The sequence below is a fragment of the Emys orbicularis genome, chromosome 7 (assembly GCF_028017835.1).
Source record: "Emys orbicularis isolate rEmyOrb1 chromosome 7, rEmyOrb1.hap1, whole genome shotgun sequence".
Classification (NCBI taxonomy): domain Eukaryota; kingdom Metazoa; phylum Chordata; order Testudines; family Emydidae; genus Emys; species Emys orbicularis.
This window is the reverse complement of record NC_088689.1, coordinates 87315186-87337709: the sequence shown is the minus strand read 5'-3', so window position 1 is coordinate 87337709 and position 22524 is coordinate 87315186. Positions and strand designations below refer to the sequence as shown.

The 22524-nt window shown below is 42.9% G+C and overlaps 1 protein-coding gene across 1 annotated transcript in view; it reads right to left on the bottom strand.

The window, feature by feature from the left end:
- Window positions 1-21148, bottom strand: part of LOC135881970 (inter-alpha-trypsin inhibitor heavy chain H3-like) — a 40779-nt gene extending 19631 nt beyond the window's left edge. Inside the window, exons 1-9 of the mRNA XM_065408747.1 lie at window positions 21056-21148; window positions 8985-9005; window positions 7472-7638; window positions 6565-6669; window positions 5970-6132; window positions 4858-4968; window positions 3572-3697; window positions 3373-3489; window positions 2468-2636 (exon numbers count right to left, since the gene is read on the bottom strand). Coding sequence (XP_065264819.1) covers window positions 2468-2636; window positions 3373-3489; window positions 3572-3697; window positions 4858-4968; window positions 5970-6132; window positions 6565-6669; window positions 7472-7638; window positions 8985-9005; window positions 21056-21148 — 1072 coding nt within the window. The remainder of the gene's footprint in view (window positions 1-2467; window positions 2637-3372; window positions 3490-3571; window positions 3698-4857; window positions 4969-5969; window positions 6133-6564; window positions 6670-7471; window positions 7639-8984; window positions 9006-21055) is intronic.
- Between the last annotated feature and the right edge of the window lie 1376 nt (window positions 21149-22524).

The window sequence follows — 22524 nt, the reverse complement described above, 5'->3', positions numbered from 1 at the left end:
GAAGGGCTGGAAGAGACCTCGATAAATCATCAAGTCCAGCCCCCTGAGCTGTGGCAGGACCAAGTAAATCTAGACCATCCCTGACAGGTGTTTTTCCAACTTGTTTTTAAACATTTCCAATGATGGAGTCTCCGTGACCTTCCTTGGAAGCTTATTCCAGAGCTTAACTATCCTTTTAGTTAGAAAGTTGACATAGTTTCCCTAGTTTGCTTATGATAATGTCATGATGGACTGGGTCAAATGCCTTACTAAAGTCCAGATATAGCACATATACTGCTTCCCCTGCCCCGCATCCACTAGGCTGTTACCCTGTAAAAGAAGGAAATTAGATTGGTCTGGTATGATCTGTTCTTACAAATCCATGCTGGCTATTAATTATCACCTTATTATGCTCTATGTGAAACATTGTTTATTTATTATAGAATTATAGAAATGTAGAATTGGAAGGGACCTCAAGAGGTCTTCTAGTCCAGACTCCTGCACTCAAGGCAGGACTAAGTATTATCTAGATGACCGCAACAGGTGTTTGTCTAACCTGTTCTCTAATGATGGAGATTCCACAACCTCCCTAGGTAATTTATTCCAGTGCTTAACTACCCTGACAGTTAGGAAGTTTTTCCTAATGTCCAACCTAAACCTCTCTTGCTGCTATTTAAGCCCATTGCTTCTTGTCCTATTCTCAGAGAACAATTTTTCTCCCTCCTCCTTGTAGCAAAATTTTATGTTCTTGAAAACTGTTATCATATCTCCCCTCCCCGACTTCTCTTCTCCTCACTAAACTAACCAATTTTTTTCAGTCTTTCCTCATAGGTCATTTTCTTGACCTTTAATCATTTATGTTGCTCTCCTCTGGACTTTCTCCAATTTGTCCTAATCCTTCCTGAAATGTGGTGCCCTGAACTAGACACAATACTCCAGTTGAGGCCTTATCAGCACGGAGTAGAGTGGAAATTTAGGAATCTAGTGAATTATCATTACAGTACGATAACTGAATTCAGGCAGTTTCAGTCCCTTAACATTTTGCCTTCATTTATAGCTGGCATTTAAATCCATCACATAAACACTTCACATTACAGTGAAAGGATTTGGTTTTGACAGCTGGGGATGAGTAAATTTGACAGAACCTGGATTTTGCAAACTAACATAAGAAAAAATGGACATCATATTTTGGGTAAATGCCAACCTCAGGAATGTCCCATTAGTAATATAGGGCAAGCTTGGGGCAGGTCCTTGCATGGGTGATGGAAGGGTAGGGGGAATACATATGGAGCTTCACTCGCACCTTGTGAACACTCCATATGAAATTCTTTCACAAATGCAACCTCTACCAGAATAGCTGGTCATTAGGGGCTAAGACCCATCAATAATGATAAAACTATGTAGTGTGGCTGATGTACAGCAGACTGCAGTACTATCTGCTACCACTGGAGGCTCTTTAAGGAGCTGAAGGTGTAATTCGCTTGACTGCCACCAATGGACTTTTGCCACTACAATACAGACTTCAGGCAGCGGAGGAAGTACATCAGTTAAGTTTGGGGAACATCAAAAAATTGTCTTTGTAATCCTTCCCAAAATCTTAAGGCGAGCCTCATGCACCATAATGCAATATTGCTAACTCCAAGCATCCAAAATTTGAGTCAGGCTCCAAAAAATCATGAGATTGGCTTCCAAATCATGAGATGATTAAAAATAATAAATGTTGAGTTCTTTCTCTTTGCTTTCTGGTTTTCTCTCTTTAGGTTACACTCAGGTCACATTTTCTAACTTTTTTCTACAGCCAGGAGGGCCAGGAAACTTTACTTTTTTTTAAATGAAAGCTGAGATTTTCATGACTCCGGGAGCTGGAGCTTTAAAGAAAATCACCAAATGTCATGAGACTTACAAAAAAAGTCACGAGAGCTGGCAACACTGGTACTGTGATCACAGTTAGCAGGCAGCTGTTGTCATAGATTTGTGTGTGTGTGTGTGTGTGTGTGTGCAAGTGTGCCCATGAGCACAGAAGTGTGTGTGTGGTGGGGGGCGGGGTATTTCTCAGACTCACCCAGAAATGCTGGGGATTTGAGACTGAAGTTACTGTCTGTGTGACTGCAATGTTGTCAATTTTAACCACTGGCCATGTGCTTCAGACCTATGTGGTAAAAATCACTGATGCCTGAAGGATGCAGCTCTCAATTTCTAATTCCAGTAACATGAATTTTGCTCTCTCTGGTGAATTCACACACTATTTTTAGGGTAGGGGGGTTGTGATTTCTGTTTAAAACTTGCCTGTTTTTCAGTTCTTTCTCTGAAGGTTGCAAAAACCTTCACAAAACCCCAAAACAAACATATAACTATAATAGTGCTTCTTAACCAGTCAATTTTTAGAATGAAAGCTTGCAGCACTCCATTCTCAGACTGAATTTGTGTATTAGCTTCTTCAATATTTATTTGAAGTACCACCTATTGGCAAGTTTACTACAATACTTACTGCCTCGAGTGTCAATAGCTCGAACGAAGTCCTTTGCTTCCTTCAGATTCTCAGCAGTGGCTTTGACTAATGTGTCTTTCCAAATGTGTACATTGGAACCAAACAGTACAAAATTAAAGTAGTCATCTTCCCTAATATCCTCTAATATTTTAAGAAGTGCTTCCCTTGTCTATAAGTAAATAAACACAAGTTTAAATGAATGAAACTGATGTGGGTATATTGAATAACAAAGGAAAGCCTACAGCTTTTACATGATTTGTTTCTGAGGATTTTTCACTGAACATTCATATAGTGTATAGTGGAAAAACTCTGGGCCTGATTCTGTCCTCAGTTGTACCACTGTCAATCAGGAATAATTCTAGTTAAGTCAGTGAGTTACACCAGCATAACGTCTGTGTAGATGAGATGAAAATCAGGCCCTATGATAGGATCACTTGAACAATCATCACCTATGCTGAGCGGGAGAGGTTAGTTCTAAGCAATAGTAACATTTGGGTTGGGGAGGAGATCTTAAGCACCAGAGCCTGGGTCTTGATATGCAGCAGCAGAAACAGAAATTCTGAGCATCAGAATGGAGTGGGGAGTTCTAACAGTAAGGTGCTTCCCATCACCCAGGCTGGAAGAGGGTACAAAAGATATAGAAAAGGGAAACAATAGACAATATTATACATGTGTTTTAACTTACAGGATACCCAGAGCGTGGGGAGGCCTTTTATAGATACTTTGGTTTAGAATTTTGAAGATATAAAAATATAGCTTGAAAACATCCATGATTATAGTTTTGGCGTAGGCTGAGACTTTGAACACCTGCTCATGATAAGAAGTGTCTAGTACCTCCACTGGGTACTAGGCTCCCTAGAACCTGGCACACCAGGACTGACTTTATAGTAAATGTAATCAATTACCTGTTGTATTCCTATTCCAGACATTGAGCCACTAATGTCTATTACAAAAACCACGTTTTTTGGAAAATTTGGAAGATTTGTTGGTGCAAAAAAGTGTACAAAGTATCCATTGACAATCTGAAAAAAAGAAGATGTGTAAAATAATGTGACTTCAATTTACTAAGCATGCCCAGATGAAATTGTAAAGTATTGAATTTACCTGTAAATCACCTGGACTGTCTCTCTTCACATCATACTTTATTGTAAAATCTCCATCCAACAGTGATGTTGAACAATTTGCACAGGTTCGCTGTTGATCAATGGTTGGCTTGAAAGACACATGGCCCTGAAAGCAGAAGCCCTCATTAGACTCAAACTTTAATAAATGAATGTAAAATACAAAACATGAGAAGGTTTGTGTTTTAGACAAATGTATGTACAGAAATGTGAAAGTCAATATGATAAAACAGAGTTTTATAAAACAGATGCCATTTTAAACAAGTTATCTATACCCAAGTCAATATTTTATTATTCTGAGTAACTGAGTTTATGCAAGGTAATAAAAATGCATAAATAATAAAATATTATTATAAAGCCCTCTCCTCAGCAACTGTTAAAGAGATGAAAATATTAACTACATCATCATACACATATACAAAACCAATTATACTAAAAAGTGCTCCTGCAAAGGGGGTGATTTTAGATGTTGTTTGAAAGTGGGGAAGTAAAATGCAAGGTGTCTGCTTATGGACAGCAAGTTCTAGCTACGTGGGCACAACAGCAAAAGGGTCAGTCACCTGCCTATCTAAGAACCACCTCTTTGTCTGTGCACTGCCTAGCACAAAGGGACTTGGCCTAAAGCACTACTGTAATACATATAACAAATAATAACAAGAAGAAGATGTCAGAGCAGAAATACCAGTAGGCTAAGGCTCAATTTCGAGGTCTCGAACTAAAACCCTGTTTCCTCACACTTAATTATTTAAAAAGCAATAGGGTCAATTTAAATTCAATCTCCTGAATTTTTCCTTATTCTGTGGTTTCTTTATGTCACCTTCAGTGGCATAAAAGGGCTGTAGGTGGCCCCTAAAGAATACCCTGTAATGCCAGAGGGCAAAGGGACCCCCCCACGCACTTTGGTTCATGTAAAGCATGTGTAATTCCTCTAGGTCAGCTCCTTTCCTGGCCCCAGTTGAGGGGTTTTATTAGGAGGGAGGGAGGGAAAGGGCATGGCCAGAGCACCTGGATATTCTGTGCTAGTGTAATAATCCATAGAAGGCTGTTATAAGCTGGCATGATTTAGAGCAACCCTGGGAAGAGAGGCATTAGAGATGGAAAAGAGCTGTATTATCCCATCCAGCCCCACTACTGGCCAGTACAATACATTTACATTTGCATTAACTCAATATATTGTGCTGATGTATTATTTCAGAATGAGCTGACTTTGTTAGAATGCAGAAAAAATATAAGAAATTAATTCTCTACTAAGGTTATTAGCCATTGTACCTTTTTTCCTGAGAAAGATTTTTTAATAACTTGTGACAGGTCATTGGTGATGAATGATCCTTGTGCTTCCAGCTCACTGATACCTTGGGGTTCAAAGATGTTTGCCTGGATCTGAAACATTCATTGAAAATACGCTGTCATAGATAAACCCACAACTATAACAACTTAGATGGAGGACAATGAGCAACTCTATATGCAGAATAGGGAATTTCTTAGTAAAGGGGAAATCTGCCTTTATAATGCAAAGTAGCATTCATATTTGAATCAGAAATCCTCAAGTAGTTAGATGTGACCTACCTATCTTCCACCTGGAGATTTAAAAAAGAAACACAACTGAAAGTTACTGTTTTACTAACTGCTCACAAGAATTTGGGTCAGATGTTGAAGAACCACTCATTTCCTCTGAAAATACCATACAGCCAGTACCAGGAGGCCATATCTGGTTATGATTTGTTTATGCTGCAGTATGGTTTTGGTCTTGTGCATAGTGCTGCATATAATGATTTAAGCATTTTTTTATGACCATCTTCAGAGTATATCCTTTTAAAGCATCTCCTGGGCACACATGAGAGAAAGCTATTGAACTACAGGTAGATTTTAGCAGGGCAGATAAAGCGAGTGTTCAAACAACCTCTGGCACTGAAGAGACCTTGGTTTGAATCCTAGGGTACAGTTTGTGTGTCTCTATGAATTCAGGCAGCATTGTTTGGCATCAGTTTGATCAAGGTTTGGGCTATTCTATTAAGGCATTTGTGAGAGGAGTGTCTCATGTTCATCCTGTTCTCAGTTGTGTTAATGACTTTCCCACTCTCCAATATATCCTAGTTTTGTAGGGCTTATTGCTTGTCCCAACTAGTGAAGCTTATGTATGCAAACCAGTAATAAAATACATTGTTTGAGGCTTTCAACCTGGTTCATAATCACCACTGCCCACAAGATATTGGTTGGGGACCTTCCCTTCAATTGTGAACTGCTGTGGACAAACACAGTATCCCGCTTCATCTGTTATGCATATATTCCAAAAGATGCACAAGATTTCAATGCATCTTGAGTTTCTGTAACTACAGAATGTAACCACTGCAAGGTACAATTTAATTCACAATGCCATTTACCTCAAAGTGATTGATGAGCTGCTTTGGTTTTACTTTAATGAGCATCTCATATTTTCCAAAGTTTCTCTTCAACAGTTCCTCATAGGTGAGCTCAAAAGTGACTTTGCTGGCTGCTGCAATGTTGACTGAAACAGTGAACTTTTCAGTTTTTCTCCCAGAAGCCCTAGAAATGTTAAACTAATTACAAATAAGAAAAAAGGCTGCTTGTCCTTTCTCTCCTATTGTGCGCCTGCTCAAGAGCCAGGCATAGTCTGGCCCACAAAAATGAATACAAGAGAAATGAGATTTCTGGGTCTCATTCTTTATCACTAACTCATACTGAGAAGCATTTACACAGGTAGCGGAGTGGGACTAATCACATGAGTATGTATTATTCAATTAGTAGGGTTGCATAATTAAATCTTTCACAATAATGGATATCCCCTGACCAATCAGAAGTCATGTCTCTATTACATTATAACCAATATCCTTTTTTCATATAAAGTATGAACTTTTAACAGAGGCTATAAAATACATTCTTAATTTCATTTTTAGCTATAGGATGCTGGAATATGGAAATGAAAAGTTTAAGCCCACTGTAAGTCAGCATTCTTACCGGACGAGACCCGCAGTCTGTCCCTGTGAAACAGCCTTCTCATATTGCTTTTTTGCAACTTCCTTTTCTTTTATAGTCCCAGGATAGGTAACACCATCAATTGTCCTACAGATGAAAAAGTATCTAATTTAGCTGAATGATTTGTACTGACACATGAAAACATTATTATTGGTTATCCTCTGTTCATTATCTTGTTTGCTAACAAGCAGTTTCTAGATTTGATCTTGCCAAGTGCTGAGCACTTCCTGTGAGGTGATGAACACCTTCAATTTCCAGTTACTTCAGTTGGAGTTAAGAGTTCTACACCTTACCAGATCAAGACCAATTCCTCCTCTGAAAATAAATGAGCCCAATATTGGGCTGATGGTAACCACTATTCAAATCTTTGGCAAACTCTTATACCATGGCATCGTGAATATCATGTTTTGAACAATGACACCAGATGACATACTGTAACTAAAGACAAAAAGGTGTGATATTTTCCTCCATTTTTTGGCCTTCATCTGCTTTCAGCTACTATGTTCAAACATTGCTTCTACAATAATGGAATAAATTAAGTTATAAGATCATGATGGAAAAACTGTAGGCAATGGAACATCTTTCTAGAGATCCCAGGTTTGAACAAGTGGTATTTCTGGAAATTTTCCTTCAGGCCTCTGCAGATGGGTAGAAAAAAATTGCAAATTAGTGGTCTTGTCCACAAATGCACAACTGTCTGAAGGTCCCACAAATACCCTGCATCTATATTTGTATCATTAACTTTGTCCAAATAACATTTAAAAATCAACCTAATAGTAAAGTAAAAATAAAGATCTCAGTTCAGATTCTTAATGCTGCTAGTCTATATTTCTCTGTATTAAACCCAGACAGATCCTTAGTCTGTGCTAGAAATATAAGTTCTTCTCACATGCTGAAATTGGTAATGAAGGCTGTCTTAGGGAGATCCACATCAAAAACCACTTCCTTAGACACATTGGCACGATTGACAGCTCGGCTAGTGATGACATTGTGGGCAAATCGGGAAGTCACTTTGCTGTCAATTTTCATGCTGTAGATTTCTATGCCATTGACAATCTGAAGAATAAAAGATGGCAAAATAACCACCAGTTACATTTGAACATTGTGTAAATCAGTAATAACTCAATAAAACAGAAATAATCATAGTAGAGAGTCCTAGCATTTCACTGCATAACAGAAAAGAACAAGTTCTGTATTTGTTCAGGACCACTAGGGTACAATGAAGTTTGCTTGAGTGTTTTTAATATTGTCCACAATCAGGCTACTATGTGAAAATAATTGTTCTATTAACAGTAACTATAACCTCAGTAGCAAAATGTTATCTCTAGAGTTGAGCTGGCACTGCTACTATAAGCTCCTACTTTCAGGTATTTATAACATTTTGAAATAATTTTCTTTTATTGCATCCATAACTCCTGTGCATGCTCAGTATTGGGTGTACACAACAATATACCTCTGGCTTCTGATACCAATGATTGCTGTAAACAGCAGCTGAATGGCTGGCTCGTGCAGCACACACCTAAAAGTGCCTTTGTATAAAAGTGCCACATATAGACTCAATTTCATTTCAGGTTATCCTCCTTGATATTCTAAGGGAAAAATTCACCCCCTAAATAGAGATCCATCACAAGGCCTGTGGACGACTTAAACAGGAGTTATTTCTTCCACATGCTGGGAAGGAAGTAATGGGGGAGGAAGATTGTTACTGTATCTTTTTCAAATACTTGGGAGGTGCTCATTTACTATGGTGATGGGGCTACATAAGCACATAGCTAAATAGATAGATACAACTATTTAGGTAACTCTTCAGCAACAACATGTACCCTTTGTGCAAGAATAATATTTAGAAGTGCCCCAGGATTCTTATGGCTGGGGATGAGAGGAGATAGATGACTGCAGCCTGGCTGATTCGCTAAGTATTTAGATTTGTGCTTAAGTGGGATGGACTGCTGAATTGGGGTCTAAATGCCAACTGGCATCAGCCTTAAAGATAAAGCCACTTGCCTTCCTTGAATGAAATACTTAAAAAGAAGATAAAATGTTTCTGTAGAGGCATAGAGACAATGCCAAACAGTTTTATTATTTGTTGAAATACAACATGGGATTAGCTATTATTTGTTTATTCTCTTTTTACTGCACAGAGTCTGACAGACTCTGAATTTGGGATATTACTGAATATTATGATTAACTAAACCAAACCCTTCAGAGACTAGCATGCACCATTTACCATGTGTACCTAGAAATAACAATTACTCATGCTGTGCTCATTGTAGTATGACACAAGTCTTTAAAATAGTAAGAGTATTTTATTAACTGAAATTTGAATCCATCACTGCAGCCTGGATAAAAACAAACCCTCAATTGGTACAATATCCTCAGTTATAAATGAGAAGAGAACTTACCAAGTCATCAGCACTTCGCTTCTGTAAAGAGAAGAAATTGAAAAATTGTCTCATGACTATTGTGAGAATATGAATACAGATAAACCTACTTAGCATCTAGATAGCACTTCAGCATCTATATAGCACTTTAGCATCTTCCAAATCAAATGGGAGTTTTGTGTGAGTGAGCAGTGTAGAGCCAGCCCATAGTTAGTAAATTCAAGGTTGATTCATCCTTGTGTTCTGGTACCATATGCCAGGTAAGTTATTTCTAGGTAAGTTATTGGGTGATGGAGTTAAATCTGGGTATATACGAGCAGTCAGTGGGAGACAATAGGAGTTTTTCCCAAGAAAGAACGAGTGAGTCATTCAGGATCTGGCCCATTTATTCTGTTTATAAGGTGCCAAACCCTGCGGCCCTGATTAGCTAATAATGGGTCTCAACAATTGTGGATTTGAAAGTTAGAACTTGAATGTTGCTGGGTTTGTGTTTTGCTCAGGAGACACTGAAAAAGGAGCAAAGATGGGGACAGAATGAAAAACAAATACAGACAAACTGAAAGAAAGAGAGAGGGGAAAGAGAAAAATTCTAATGAAAAATTAAATACAATTTAAATGCCACACAGAGGACACACATGTACTAGCCTGGATTGGTGGTAGTGGTGGATTTTGTTTGTTTGTTTGGGGGGAGGGTGTCTCTTCAGTCCTTAACATATAGCACAGACTTCTGGTTGTACATGCTCCTGTCTGCTGCACAAAGCAGAAATAATTGAAGAACCTCTGAGGGTATGTCTACACTACGAGAGTAGTTCGATTTTAGTTAAATCGAATATGTGGAATCGATATTACAAAGTCGAACGTGTGTGTCCACACTAAGGACAGTAATTCGACTTTGTCAGTCCACACTAATGGGGCAAGCGTCGACATTGGAAGCGGTGCACTGTGGGCAGCTATCCCACAGTTCCCGCAGTCCCCGCTGCCCATTGGAATTCTGGGTTGAGCCGCCATTGCCTTCTGGGTAAAAAAATTTGTCGAGGGTGCTTCTGGGTAACTGTCCTCATCCGTCCGTCACTACCGCCCTCCCTCCCTCCCTGAAAGCGCCGGCGGGAAATCAGTTCGCGCACTTTTCTGGTCAGTGACAGCGCGGACGCCACAGCACTGCGAGCATGGATCCCGCTGCGACAATCGCTGCAGTTGTGGCCGTTGTCAACGCATCGCAGCTCATCATCGACCTTTCCCAGAGGCAGATAGAGAGAAATGAGGCGAGGAGGCTACGGCAGCGGGGTGAGGACCTGAACTCCGAGAGTAGCACACGCCTGTCTGAAACCACGACACCCAGTGCCGAGGACATCACGGTGGCAATGGGGCATATGGATGTTGTTGAACGGCGATTCTGGGCCCGGGAAACAAGCACGGACTGGTGGGACCGCATAGTGCTTCAGGTCTGGGATGAATCCCAGTGGCTGCGAAACTTTCGCATGCGGAAGGGGACTTTCCTCGAACTTTGTGAGTTGCTGTCCCCTGCCCTGAAGCGCAAGGACACCCGGATGCGAGCAGCCCTGACTGTCCAGAAGCGAGTGGCCATAGCCCTCTGGAAGCTTGCAACGCCGGACAGCTACCGGTCAGTCGCGAACCAGTTTGGCGTGGGCAAATCTACCATGGGGGTTGTTGTCATGCAAGTAGCCAAGGCAATCGTGAAGGTACTGCTGTCAAAGGTAGTGACCCTGGGAAACGCGCAGGCCATCATAGATGGCTTCGCCGCGATGGGATTCCCAAACTGCGGTGGGGCTATAGATGGAACTCACATCCCTATCCTGGGACCGGACCACCAGGCCAGCCAGTACATCAACCGAAAGGGCTACTTTTCAATGGTGCTGCAAGCACTGGTGGACCATAAGGGACGTTTTACTAACATCAACGTTGGATGGCCGGGCAAGGTTCATGACGCTCGCGTGTTCAGGAACTCTGGTCTGTTTAGACGGCTGCAGGAAGGTATTTACTTCCTGGACCACAAAATAACTCTTGGGGATGTGGAGATGCCTACAGTGATCCTCGGGGACCCAGCATACCCGCTAATGCCCTGGCTCATGAAGCCCTATACTGGCGCCCTGGACACGGAAAAAGAACTGTTCAACTACCGGCTGAGCAAGTGCAGAATGGTGGTGGAGTGTGCTTTTGGCCGTCTCAAGGGGAGATGGAGAAGCTTACTGACTCGCTGTGATCTCAGCGAAACCAATATCCCCATTGTTATTGCAGCTTGCTGTGTGCTCCACAATCTCTGTGAGAGCAAGGGGGAGACCTTTATGGCGGGGTGGGAGGTTGAGGCAAATCGCCTGGCTGCTGATTACTCCCAGCCAGACAGCCGGGAGATTAGAAGAGCCCAGCGGGACGCACTGTGCATCCGGGAGGCTTTGAAAGACAGTTTCCAGACTGAGCAGGGTCACCAGTGATGTTTAAGTTTGTGGACACAGAAGCTGAACTTGCCACCGTTTCTTTACCCAGTTACCGTTGACTATCCTCTCCAGTTACATACCCCCTTCACCCCCTTCCCAAAAAATAAAATCTGTTCTGTTTTGTTAATGAACACCGTTGTCTTTATTACTGTTTTCGCGGGAATGTTTTAAACCTGGGACGCAGACTGTGGCGGGGTGCGGGTTTAGTGTTGTGATGCAAATGATGCTTCTAAACTCCAGGAATGACAGGCTCCGCAGTGGTGGACTGGTTGTTTCAACAGAGCCTGCCAGCCCTCCTGGGCGGGACAGCGTGTATGTGTCGGCTATGTGACTGTCTGGCAGGGGGAGGAGGGTTACAGCTCCCCTGCTGCGCGGCTCTGTGATGCATTAGATCTGTAACTGCCCTCCCCCGCCACAAAGTCACAGAGCAACCCCCCCCCCCCCCAACATGAAAACCACCTCCCAGATTGACCAGGGTCACTAGTCACTGCACTGGGTATGTGTCCTGATGCTGGACCTGACCCCGCCTCTGTACCCTGCTAAAGGTGACTGTCCTGTCCAATTACCAAGCCCCTTCCCCTCCTTCAGACAGACTGTCCTCCAAAAGAAAATCATGAAAACAGTAATTAACAGAAACGAATATTTTATTATGAACCACACATGAAACGTGGGGGTTGAAACTTGCACGGGGGCTTCTGTGAGGTGTGTAGGAAAGGACTTTTAAAATTTTGGGGAATGAGAGCCTTCTAGTGCTAGAGCAGTCTGCAGGGGTTGACTGAAAGTTTTAACGGCCCTTGCCGCCCCTCCTTCTTTGTACTTTGGGTGAGGGGGGTGTGGGACTTGGTGGCGGGGGAGGGCGGTTAGAGATAGACTGCAGCGGGGCTCTGTCCTCCTGCCTCCGGTCTTGCAGAACATCCACAAGGCGCCGGAGCGTGTCCGTTTGCTCCCTCAGAAGTCCAAGCAGCTTTTCAGTAGCCTGCTGGTCCTCCTGACGCCACCTCTCCTCCCGTTCCATGACTGCTCGGTGCATTTGTGACAAGTTCTCCCTCCACTGTGTCTGCTGGGCTGCCTGGGCTCGGGAGCAGCTCATTAGTTCTGAGAACATGTCCTCCCGCGTCTTCTTCTTCCTCCGCCCAATCTGCGCTAGCCTCTGGGAGTGTGCTGACAGGCTGGGTTGGGAGACAGTCGCAGATGTGTCTGTGTGAATGGGAAAAATGGAGTGAATTCCTGAGACAGATAAATGAAGTTGTGTACAAAGAACCTAGTCTTTCTCTGTGAACAAGACCATGCACTGCACCTCTCACATGCGCACTCAGGACAAGGTCGAATTTTCGGCCCTCGCCTTCAGTGCCTGGGGTCTTGCAGTGGTCTTGCAGTTATCTGAGAAGCGTGGCAGGACACCTGAACTTCTGTAGCGTGCAATCATGGTAAGCCGTAGACTTCTGGCTGCTTAAAACTGTACTAGTAGCACTGGCCTCCTTTCACATTGAAAGCAATGCCAGTCTCTGCTGCCAGCAATCAGGACAGCATGAACTATGCCCCTGTCCCACCCCCTCGCGGCTGTCCCAGGGAAAGATCCCTGTATGCTGCCCCTCTCCCTCCACCGCGTGGCTGTAAAGCAGTCCCAATACTAACATTCCCCTCCCTAATTCAAAGCAGGGCGTCATGAGCGACATCACCCTGCTGAGGATCTCGGAGTCCCAGAGGGAAAGGATGCTTCGAGAAAGCCTTCAGAAACCAGGGCCGTTTGCCGCCATGCTCTGCAGGGCAATGATACCAGAGTACCTGATGGTGTCGTGGCGCGGAAACGTGTCCTACCACGGAGGGCCCAATAAGATCGCCCTACCCAGGAACCTGATGAACAGGCTGGAAATGTACCTTCATGAGACCTACGAGGAGTTCTCCTATGAGGATTTCGCCTCTATCCCCGGCCATATTGACCGGATTTTCGCGTAGGTGCACTGGGACTAAAGAGTGGAGCGTCTTGGGCAGCATAATCATGACTTACCGGACATTGTAAAAAAAATTTTAAATACTTGGGACTAAATTGTGAAGAGCCTAAGGCAGACAAATCATGAAAAACCCTTTGTTACTATTGTAAATATTCCAGTTTTTTTGCAGATAATTGTTTACATGTTTAAGCACTTTAGGAAAAAGCCATTGTTAATATTATACATATTTCAGTTCTTGTAAAAATAAATGTTTAGATATTTAAAGCACTTACTGCTTGATCCTTCCCCTGATTCTGTCTCCGGGGTAAGGGATGGGGACGGTTGGTAGGGGATCTCGGTAAGGGTGATGAAGAGCTCCTGGCTGTCGGGGAAATCAGCGGTGCCAGCGCTGTCGACTGCCTCGTCCTCCTCATCTCCTTCTTCATCTTCCCCGTCCGCTACCATGTCCGACGAGGAACCTGCCGCGGACAATATCCCATCCTCAGAGTCCACGGTCAGTGGTGGGGTAGTGGTGGCGGACGCACCTAGGATGGAATGCAGTGCCTCGTAGAAACGGGATGTGTGGGGATGGGATCCGGAGCGTCCGTTTGCCTCTGGTTTTTTGGTAGCCTTGTCTCAGCTCCTTGATTTTCACGCGGCACTGCGTTGCATCCCGGCTGTATCCTCTCTCTGCCATGGCTTTAGAGATCTTCTCGTAGATCTTTGCATTCCGTCTTTTGGAGCGCAGCTCTGAAAGCACGGACTCATCACCCCACACAGCGATAAGATCCAAGACTTCCCTATCAGTCCATGCTGGGGCCCTCCTTCTATTAGATTACACGGCCATCTCTGCTGGAGAGCTCTGCATCGTTGCCAGTGCTGCTGAGCTCGCCACGATGTCCAAACAGGAACTGAGATTCAAACTGCCCAGACAGGAAAAGGAATTCAAATTTTCCCGGGGCTTTTCCTGTGTGGCTGGTCAGAGCATCCGAGCTCGGACTGCTGTCCAGAGCGTCAACAGAGTGGTGCACTTTGGGATAGCTCCCGGAGCTATTACCGTCGATTTCCATCCACACCTAGCCTAATTCGATATGGCCATTTCGAATTTAGCGCTACTCCTCTCGTTGGGGAGGAGTACAGAAGTCGAATTTAAGAGAGCTCTATGTCGAACTAAATAGCTTCGTGGTGTGGACGGGTGCAGGGTTAATTCGATGTAACGGCGCTAAATTCGACATAAAAGCCTAGTGTAGACCAGGCCTGAGTGTCCCAAGATCCATGGGTTTCAAGGGTTTAATCCCTTTTCATTCCACCCGGGGAACAACCTGGTCCACCTAATGGCATGATCAGAGAGAAACTCCAGTTTGGGAACTCAGTTTCCTGGCCTTTAGGTAGGTATTTCCCACATCGAGAGCAATTTGGCCTTTTTAAAGAAATGGAATCTCCCTGGGGGAAAAGGGGGTTTGTAAACTTGAGCTAATTATGTGAAACCCAAAATATTTAGACATACATGTATACGTCCTTGATGCTTACTTGTCCATATATTTGTGCTGCTTCAGCCCATCTGGCCACAATTTTCACACCATCTTATAAGTCAGTGGTGCGCAAACTTTTCCAGTCGCACCCTCCCTTTACCATTCACAGTATTTGTTGTGCCCCCCTCTATTACTTGTAATCTGAGGTAATCCCTTATCTCTGTGCTGCTGCTGGCGGCAGTGCTGCCTTCAAAGCTGGGTGGCCAGATAGCAGTGGCTGCTGGCCAGGGCGTTCATGTCATTTGCGGTGCAGGAGGACTGTTTTTTTAAATCCCGCTCCTGCCCCACCCCGCAGTACTCACTCTATTTTTATACTGCAATACTCACTCTATTTTTATCCCACTCCCGCTATTATGGCAGCAGGTCCTGCAGGATCTGTGGGATCCCAGTTTCTTTGTGCACCCCTAGAGAACCTCTTGTGCCCCACAGGGGGGCATGCCCCCCAGTTTGTGAACCACTGTTATAAGTGACAGTATTTCTGCTGGACCATGGTGGTGGATGAGGTCACTATGAAAGGGTGTAAACATAGAGAGGTTTCCAGAAATTAATGTTTATTTTAAATCAGTATGTTTGCTCCCACTGTAGGTGGGCTGTGCAAATAAGAAAAAAGGCAATTTTACAGGTCAGGGAAGGTCACTATTTCAAAATGAACGCCAGGAATTTTGATCACAAATTCCTTCTTTCTCTTGGTTCAAAGTCTTATTGGTGACATTCTGTTTTTGGAAAACTGGCTTGTCATATTTATACACTCTACCTAACATGGAAGCAAATATACTGAGATGTTAACCGACATATTACTATTGAAGGTATGGATATGCCCCACATTACCACAGTACCACCTCATGGTCTTTAATTGATTTATCCTCACACACATACCCCTGTGAGGTAGGGCAATGCTATTACCCGCATTTTTCTGATGGAGAATTGAGAGTCAGACACCTAGATTCTCAAAAGTATTTAGTCACCTACCAATGGGGAACTAGATGCCCAAATACATTTGAGAGCTGGACCTAAGTGACTTGCCCAAGGTTACAAAGGAAGAAGTCCATGGAAAACAGAGACTTGAAGACAGGTCTCCCAATTCCTAGGCTAGTGCCCTAACCACTGGACAATGCTTTCTTTCTGGCTAGAATCTTATTTCTACCTACTCTGTCTCTCTGGCACCCCAACTACTCTTATGTTCTCAACTGCCACCTCCATGCAAGTGATTCCTATATATACCTCTGTCCAGTCTCACCTCTCCAGGTGTGACTCAGATGTCTACTTATGAATGCCCACCTGCCATTTCAAACTCAATCTTTCCAAAATTGAATTTCTTTCCTACTTATCCCCTTTCTCTGTCTCTCTATCCTAGTGAAAACTGCACTCTCCTTCCTGTCTCACGGCCTCAGTGTCATCTTTGATTCTTCTTCACCCATCTCGCCCATACTTACTCACTCAAAGTCCTGTCACCTCATTATATCAGCAAAATACACCCTTTTATTACTGTCTTCACTGCTACAACTCAGTCATCTTTCACCTTGATAACTGTAACCTCCTCTTTTCCAGTTCTCCCCTCTCTTCTCTCCTCTCTACGCTATCCAAAATATTGCTGTTAAAGTTCTCCTCATTGAACATGTCTCACACATCTATCCTTCAATACCTTCATTGCCTCACTGCTTCTGACTAGGTCATATTCGAACTCCTTGTCCTCACTCTCTATTTAATCGTGATCCACTTATAACCGTTTTCATTTTGTAGATTTTCAAATTGGAATCATTATGATAATCTGGTTTCATTATGATAATCCTGCATAACACAGGCCATTTCCACCTACTCCTCAATTTGCTTCCTACAGGTCTATTCAACTCTCATTGAAGTCTTTCAATTAACTTCAAATCAATGGAAGGAATGAAAGTTGTATTAGGTCCCAAATCTCATAAAAAGCACCTTGTCTTACTGCTGCCTTTGTCTCTTTCATGGGATCAGCTTCATGTCTTTGACTGTGCTGCCCACTATGCCTGAGACAGACAATATCCATTTTCTATTAAGAGCGCCTTTTCTTCATCATATTCCTCCTTCAGCAATTTCTCCCTACCTTCTTGCTTATAATCTCATCTCTCCTTTCCCTGGACCGTTGTCCCGTGTTTTATCTGTCTTCAAACAAGGAGTAGAGAATGTGTCTCACCCTGTGTAACTGTTAGGCATTACATACATAACTTTTATTACTACTACTTCTAATACAATTGACATCAAAATTTCCCACCATTGCTCTTGTAACTTTCCTCAGTGCTTCATCCAAATGGAAGGTCCTGGCTATAGCCCTCTGAACATACACCAGAGATTACATGCACCCACTCATTGCAAATAATAATTGCAACTTTATAAATCATGCACTGAGGTACAGACTCCAGGGAGTGAAAAGTTAGAATTACTCTGAAATGTCAAGTGACTTTGAATTTCCATATAGTGAAAAAAACAGCTTCAAGACACTTTTAAAATCTGTTCTTTGGTTATATTACAGCCAACTGGGTGACCTGTCTACTAGACTTAGACTTAGAGCCATGTGAAAAAATCCACTCCACTGGCAAAGAATTTATTTTTATTTTTTGCTTGTGCCACTTCTCACAAAACCAAAACAGTTGTTATTTTCACCATGAAATGTTTGTTTTCCTGCCTAGAGTCACTTACAACCTTCAGCTCTATAGTGTATCCAGTTAAGAAATTTTGATTGTGGATTCATAAAAGAGAGGGACAAGCAGGGTCTCAATGTTTTCCCTGGGGAAAAAGACTTCAGGCACAGATACACGTATTCTGCCTGGGTGTTCACCAGACAGAACTGCTTTGCAGAAGGGTTCAGTTTTGGCTGGTTTTGGGTTACAGCTCATGTTAGTATTGAATGCAGGGGTAATGAAATGTTATTTTTATTGTATGAGTAAAGGGCAATAGAACTGTACCTAGCCTGCTCTGATCCCCTAAACTGAACCCCACTTGCTAAGCAGAAGGTAGGGATGCTAAATCCCAGTGAAAATGAGAGGGTGGAAGAACACGTGTTCCTGAGGATATGGACTCTGCCTAAAATCCCTCCCCTCTCTAGTGTTTAAAGACAGAGCTGACTGGATTCAGTTGAGAGTCCTTGTTTCTGTTCATGATTACAAGAGCTGAAATCACTGATGAGCAGGTCTAGGGGCTAAGCCTTAGAACTGGTGTGGGGACAGTGTTGCAGTGAAAAATAACTAAGGTGGCAGCAGAGAGGTGCCAGTTGCAGAGGCAGCAGCAGCAGCAAGCAGTTGCAGAGGCAAGTGGCAGCAGCAGAGATATTGCTCGATGCCCCCCCCCCCTTACAGGGGTCGGAGGTGAACTCAAGTGAACGCAGCTCTGAACTCTGGGTCTTTGCTGGCCAGGGATAACCAAGTGTGAGTGGGATGCAGTGGAGGGAAAGGGGAGTGGCATATTAAAGGGACATTTGTTCATTAACTTTGGGCTGGTCTACACTGGGGGGGAGGATCGATCTAAGATACGCAACTTCAGCTACGTGAATAGCGTAGCTGAAGTCGAAGTATCTTAGATTGATTTACCTTGGGTCCTCACGGCGCAGGATCGACGGCCGCGGCTCCCCCGTCGACTCCACTACCGCCGCTCGCTCCGGTGGAGTTCCGGAGTCGACGGGGAGCACATTCGGGGATCGATATATCGCGTCTTAACGAGACGCGATATATCGATCCCCGATAAATCGATCGCTACCCACCGATACGGCGGGTAGTCTGGATGTACCCTTTGACACCACAAGATGGGAAACTGAGGCAAAGGAGACTGCCCAACATACTGTGGGGTGGGTGTTTCCTTATGGTTACATACTTTCATATCATGATTGAGGTGTTTTCCAAAATTAATGCTGGGTTCCCTTTTCCTTTTTGTTAAAAGTTTTTTTTTGTTATACACAGACTCGATGCTTGTGAGTGGAGAAGTACTGCCTTTTGGGTTGGTGTTTAGTTTCCTCAGATATCCAATTCTATTTTATATTGTTCAGAGAAACTCCTAGATATTGAACCCAGCCCTTATTGCTGCCGACTCCACCTGGCAAAAGTGTTACATTCACATATCTTTATCATAGTTTCTGTAAGAACTATACTTCTCCAAGAAATTACTAGGCCATGAAAACTGAAAATCCCGATACACCTATATGAGGTTCCTTCAAAGCTAAGTTGATAAATAAGGTAGTGTAAGGAAGCTTCTACTACTGCTACCCATGCAGTGAATAAGCAGAGGACTTCAATTTCCAAGGCTGTCTATCCAGTAGAAGCTTTGCCATTGACAATTTTACTTTGTGCCCTAGCACAGCTGCAGGGGGTGGAGGTGCAAAGGGAGTTTTATGGCACCTCTGATCCTGGGGTTGGTTTGGCCCCCCAAGAGCAAGTTAGAGCAGACCCAGAGCTGCTCTAAATCACACCTGTCTGCCTGTGGCCCCAATGGCAGTTGGCGATTACCAGAGGACAGAACTGCTCCTGTCACACCCCGTCCCTCGAGCCATATCCCCTACTCCCAGGGGGCCAGGAATGGGGTGGGAAGGAACCTCTATGCCACACAAGGATTTCCATTATTTCAATGGAATTATATCATCATAAAAGTGGCATACCACAGTGGACAATCAGCTTTTCTCTTTACAGGATTCTGCATATACCTTACCAGGAATATAGCACAAAGCTGTGGGCATCTTAAATTCAGAAAGGTTTCAGCATCAGAGGAAATACAGAGAACAATAACAATTATTAAGTGTCATGGGCGAATCTAATTTATGAAGAGAGCAGGAAACAGGTACAACTTTATAATTGTGTTACATAATGACTAAATAATGGCACTTGTATATAGTGTTGTTGTAGCTGGGTTAGTTTCCCAGACCCGAAGAAGAGCTCTGTGTTAGCTCGAAAGCTTGTCTCTCTCACCAACAGAAGTTGGTCCAATAAAAAAATATTACCTCCCCCACCGTCTCTCTAAATAATAATACATGTCATTTCAAGAGCATTTTCTGTCATACATCTCAAAGTACTTTGACAAGGTGGATAAACATTATAGACAAGGAAACTAAGGCACAGAATGGTTAAGAGACTTGCTAAAGTATATACAACCAGTCAATGGAAATGAAGTGGTCTAACTCTCTGCCCTACTCCCTGAGACAACAGTGCTACCAAACGGAGCTTACCATAACCATCTACAAGTCTTTGAAACATGGAAACACAGAGAAGGAAGAAAAACTGTTTGTTGTTGTTAGGCGTATTGGCACAAAATGGAGCAAAAAGAATATTTAGACTGAATATCATGAAGCATTTTCTTACACTGAGATCTAGTCAAGTATAAAAAAGTGTCCCGTAGAGATGTGGTGGAAGCTCTGCCATATTGTCATAAAATACACTGAAGGGTACAATCCTGTCCTGGCACCCAGGTAATGGACATGATCACCAGAAAAATATTTTGTGTCTCTGATATCTAATATTCTTTGGTTGGTTTTTACCCCCAATATTTTGTTTTATTTTTCAGGTGCAATAATCAGGTGCTACAGTTATTATTCTACCTTTGTAAAAACAAAAACCTTGAAAACATCTTTTATATTTGGGTGAGGGATGCAAGGACAGAAGAACAGAGGAAGGTTATTATGAGTAAGGAAAGTGATAGTGATTTAAAAACAGAAATACAGAAGTTTCTACAATAGATGACTCAGGAGCATTGTGCAGCCCTACAGATGATCAACTGCCTCAATTACCTCATAAATTCAACAGATAGGGAAGTGTCCATTTTCATGTTAAGTTCAGCAGCAGAGGGAGTTCTCTCGGCTTAACCTACCTGGTTCATTCAGAAGTATGCAAGGTCCCTGTCTGCCTGGCATAACCACTATATCCAGCAGAACAGCAGGGACACCTGATTCAACTGGAAGCATAGGAGGTGCATGCCTGCCCAGTTTGCTTGAGGTCTGATTCTGTGTCCCTAGAAGTCAATGGCAAAGGTCCTAGTTTGGTGACCAGATAGCAAGTGTGAAAAATTGGGACAGGGATGGGGGGCAATAGGGTCCTATGTAAGACAAAGCCCCTAATATCAAGACCGTCCCGATAAAACTGGGACATCTGGCCACCCTAGGTCCTAGTGCATTCAGTGGTGCATGAATCATGGAAGCAGTAGCTACCTGGTGGATTTTAATTACTTACCTTGATGTTCCTGAAAGGTGTTATAAAAAAGTCTGATGTTTCAAGCGCAGGAATCAATGCCAATAAAATGTAAAACAACAGATGGTTTTCCATCTTGGAAAAATGAGCAATTCTACTTTAAGGGTTACGTGCTAATAAATAGTACCCTGTTTACTGTCTGTTAATAAACAACCAAATGTGAAAACAGGGGTTAAACATTAGGCAAATAGGGAAAAAGCAAATAGTGAACTTTTGAAGTTATAACAAAGTTTGTAGAAAATGATTTGCAAAATCTCTCTGCCAAAACAACATTTTAATTACAGTTAAGAGAGAAAATATATTCGCTCTTCCAAATTAACATTTTGCATTATACCTGAGTGACTGAATGTCACAAAATCAAATCTCCATTATGGTTCTAACATTAGCCTTACATTTGCACACATGCATCCAACCCATCTTCCACATATTCCTGCCCATTTTCCACATACAGGTCCAAACCCCAATGCAGTAACTATACTCAGATGTACAGACACTCATTTCTTAACCTGTGTATTATATATATAAACATTAGCTTTAATAAAAAAATGTAAGTACCTACCCCTCCTTGGCTTAGAAAACTTTCTTCCATGCTCCTGCCCTTCTGCTGTTTACTTTCTCATGAGCTGGAGACACCTATAGCCTTATCCAATCCAGAAGTGGCAGGTTGGTAGATCAGGAATTATTTAGTTAAATATAATTTGATGTAAATCAGGCAAATAAATGTGGCAAGAAGGGGAACAAGGAGCATTCTCCAGCATAAGTGATGAGTGGTTAAAGATATATGGATCCTGAGATAAAGCTGATGTAACTAAGAATCTACTGACTTTTTAACATTTTAGATCCTAATCCTAAAAATACTTAAGCAATACCTAACTGTGTGTGTGTGTGTGTGTGAATAGTCAGGTTTATGCTTAACTATTTCCATGATGGGGTGTAAATTTTCAACTATAACATTGTGTTTAGTTTAGGTATTTTGTAAGAGGAAAAAATCTCAACTTTAAATATCTGTCCAAAGCCTCAAGCCTTTCAGTGCTGCAGCTGTGAAAGGGGCACTGAACAGAAACGAGGTTTCGTTTCTGGAGGGTTGTTTTTTGTCTTATGACAAAAGAACTTCGGCCTCGAGACAGGGGAGTAGCTATGGTGGAAATCATAGGTTTTCAATTTCCCACCTTAGGCAGATCTAGCTGGTACCAGACATACATCTCCTAGGTAGGCTGCACCTGCGGAGATTGAGGTGGAGTGCTGCAAGTGGGACCTGTCCCCTACATGGACTGCACTACTGTGAGCTTGAAGTGGACCACTGCGTGCTGGAACCTGTCCCCTAGGTGGACTGCACTGCTGTGAGCTTGAGGCGGAGCATTGCATGGTAGGACCTGTCTCCTAGATGGACTGCATCAGTGTAGGCCTGAGATGGACTGGTGCATGCTGAGACCTGTCTTCTAGGTGGGCCG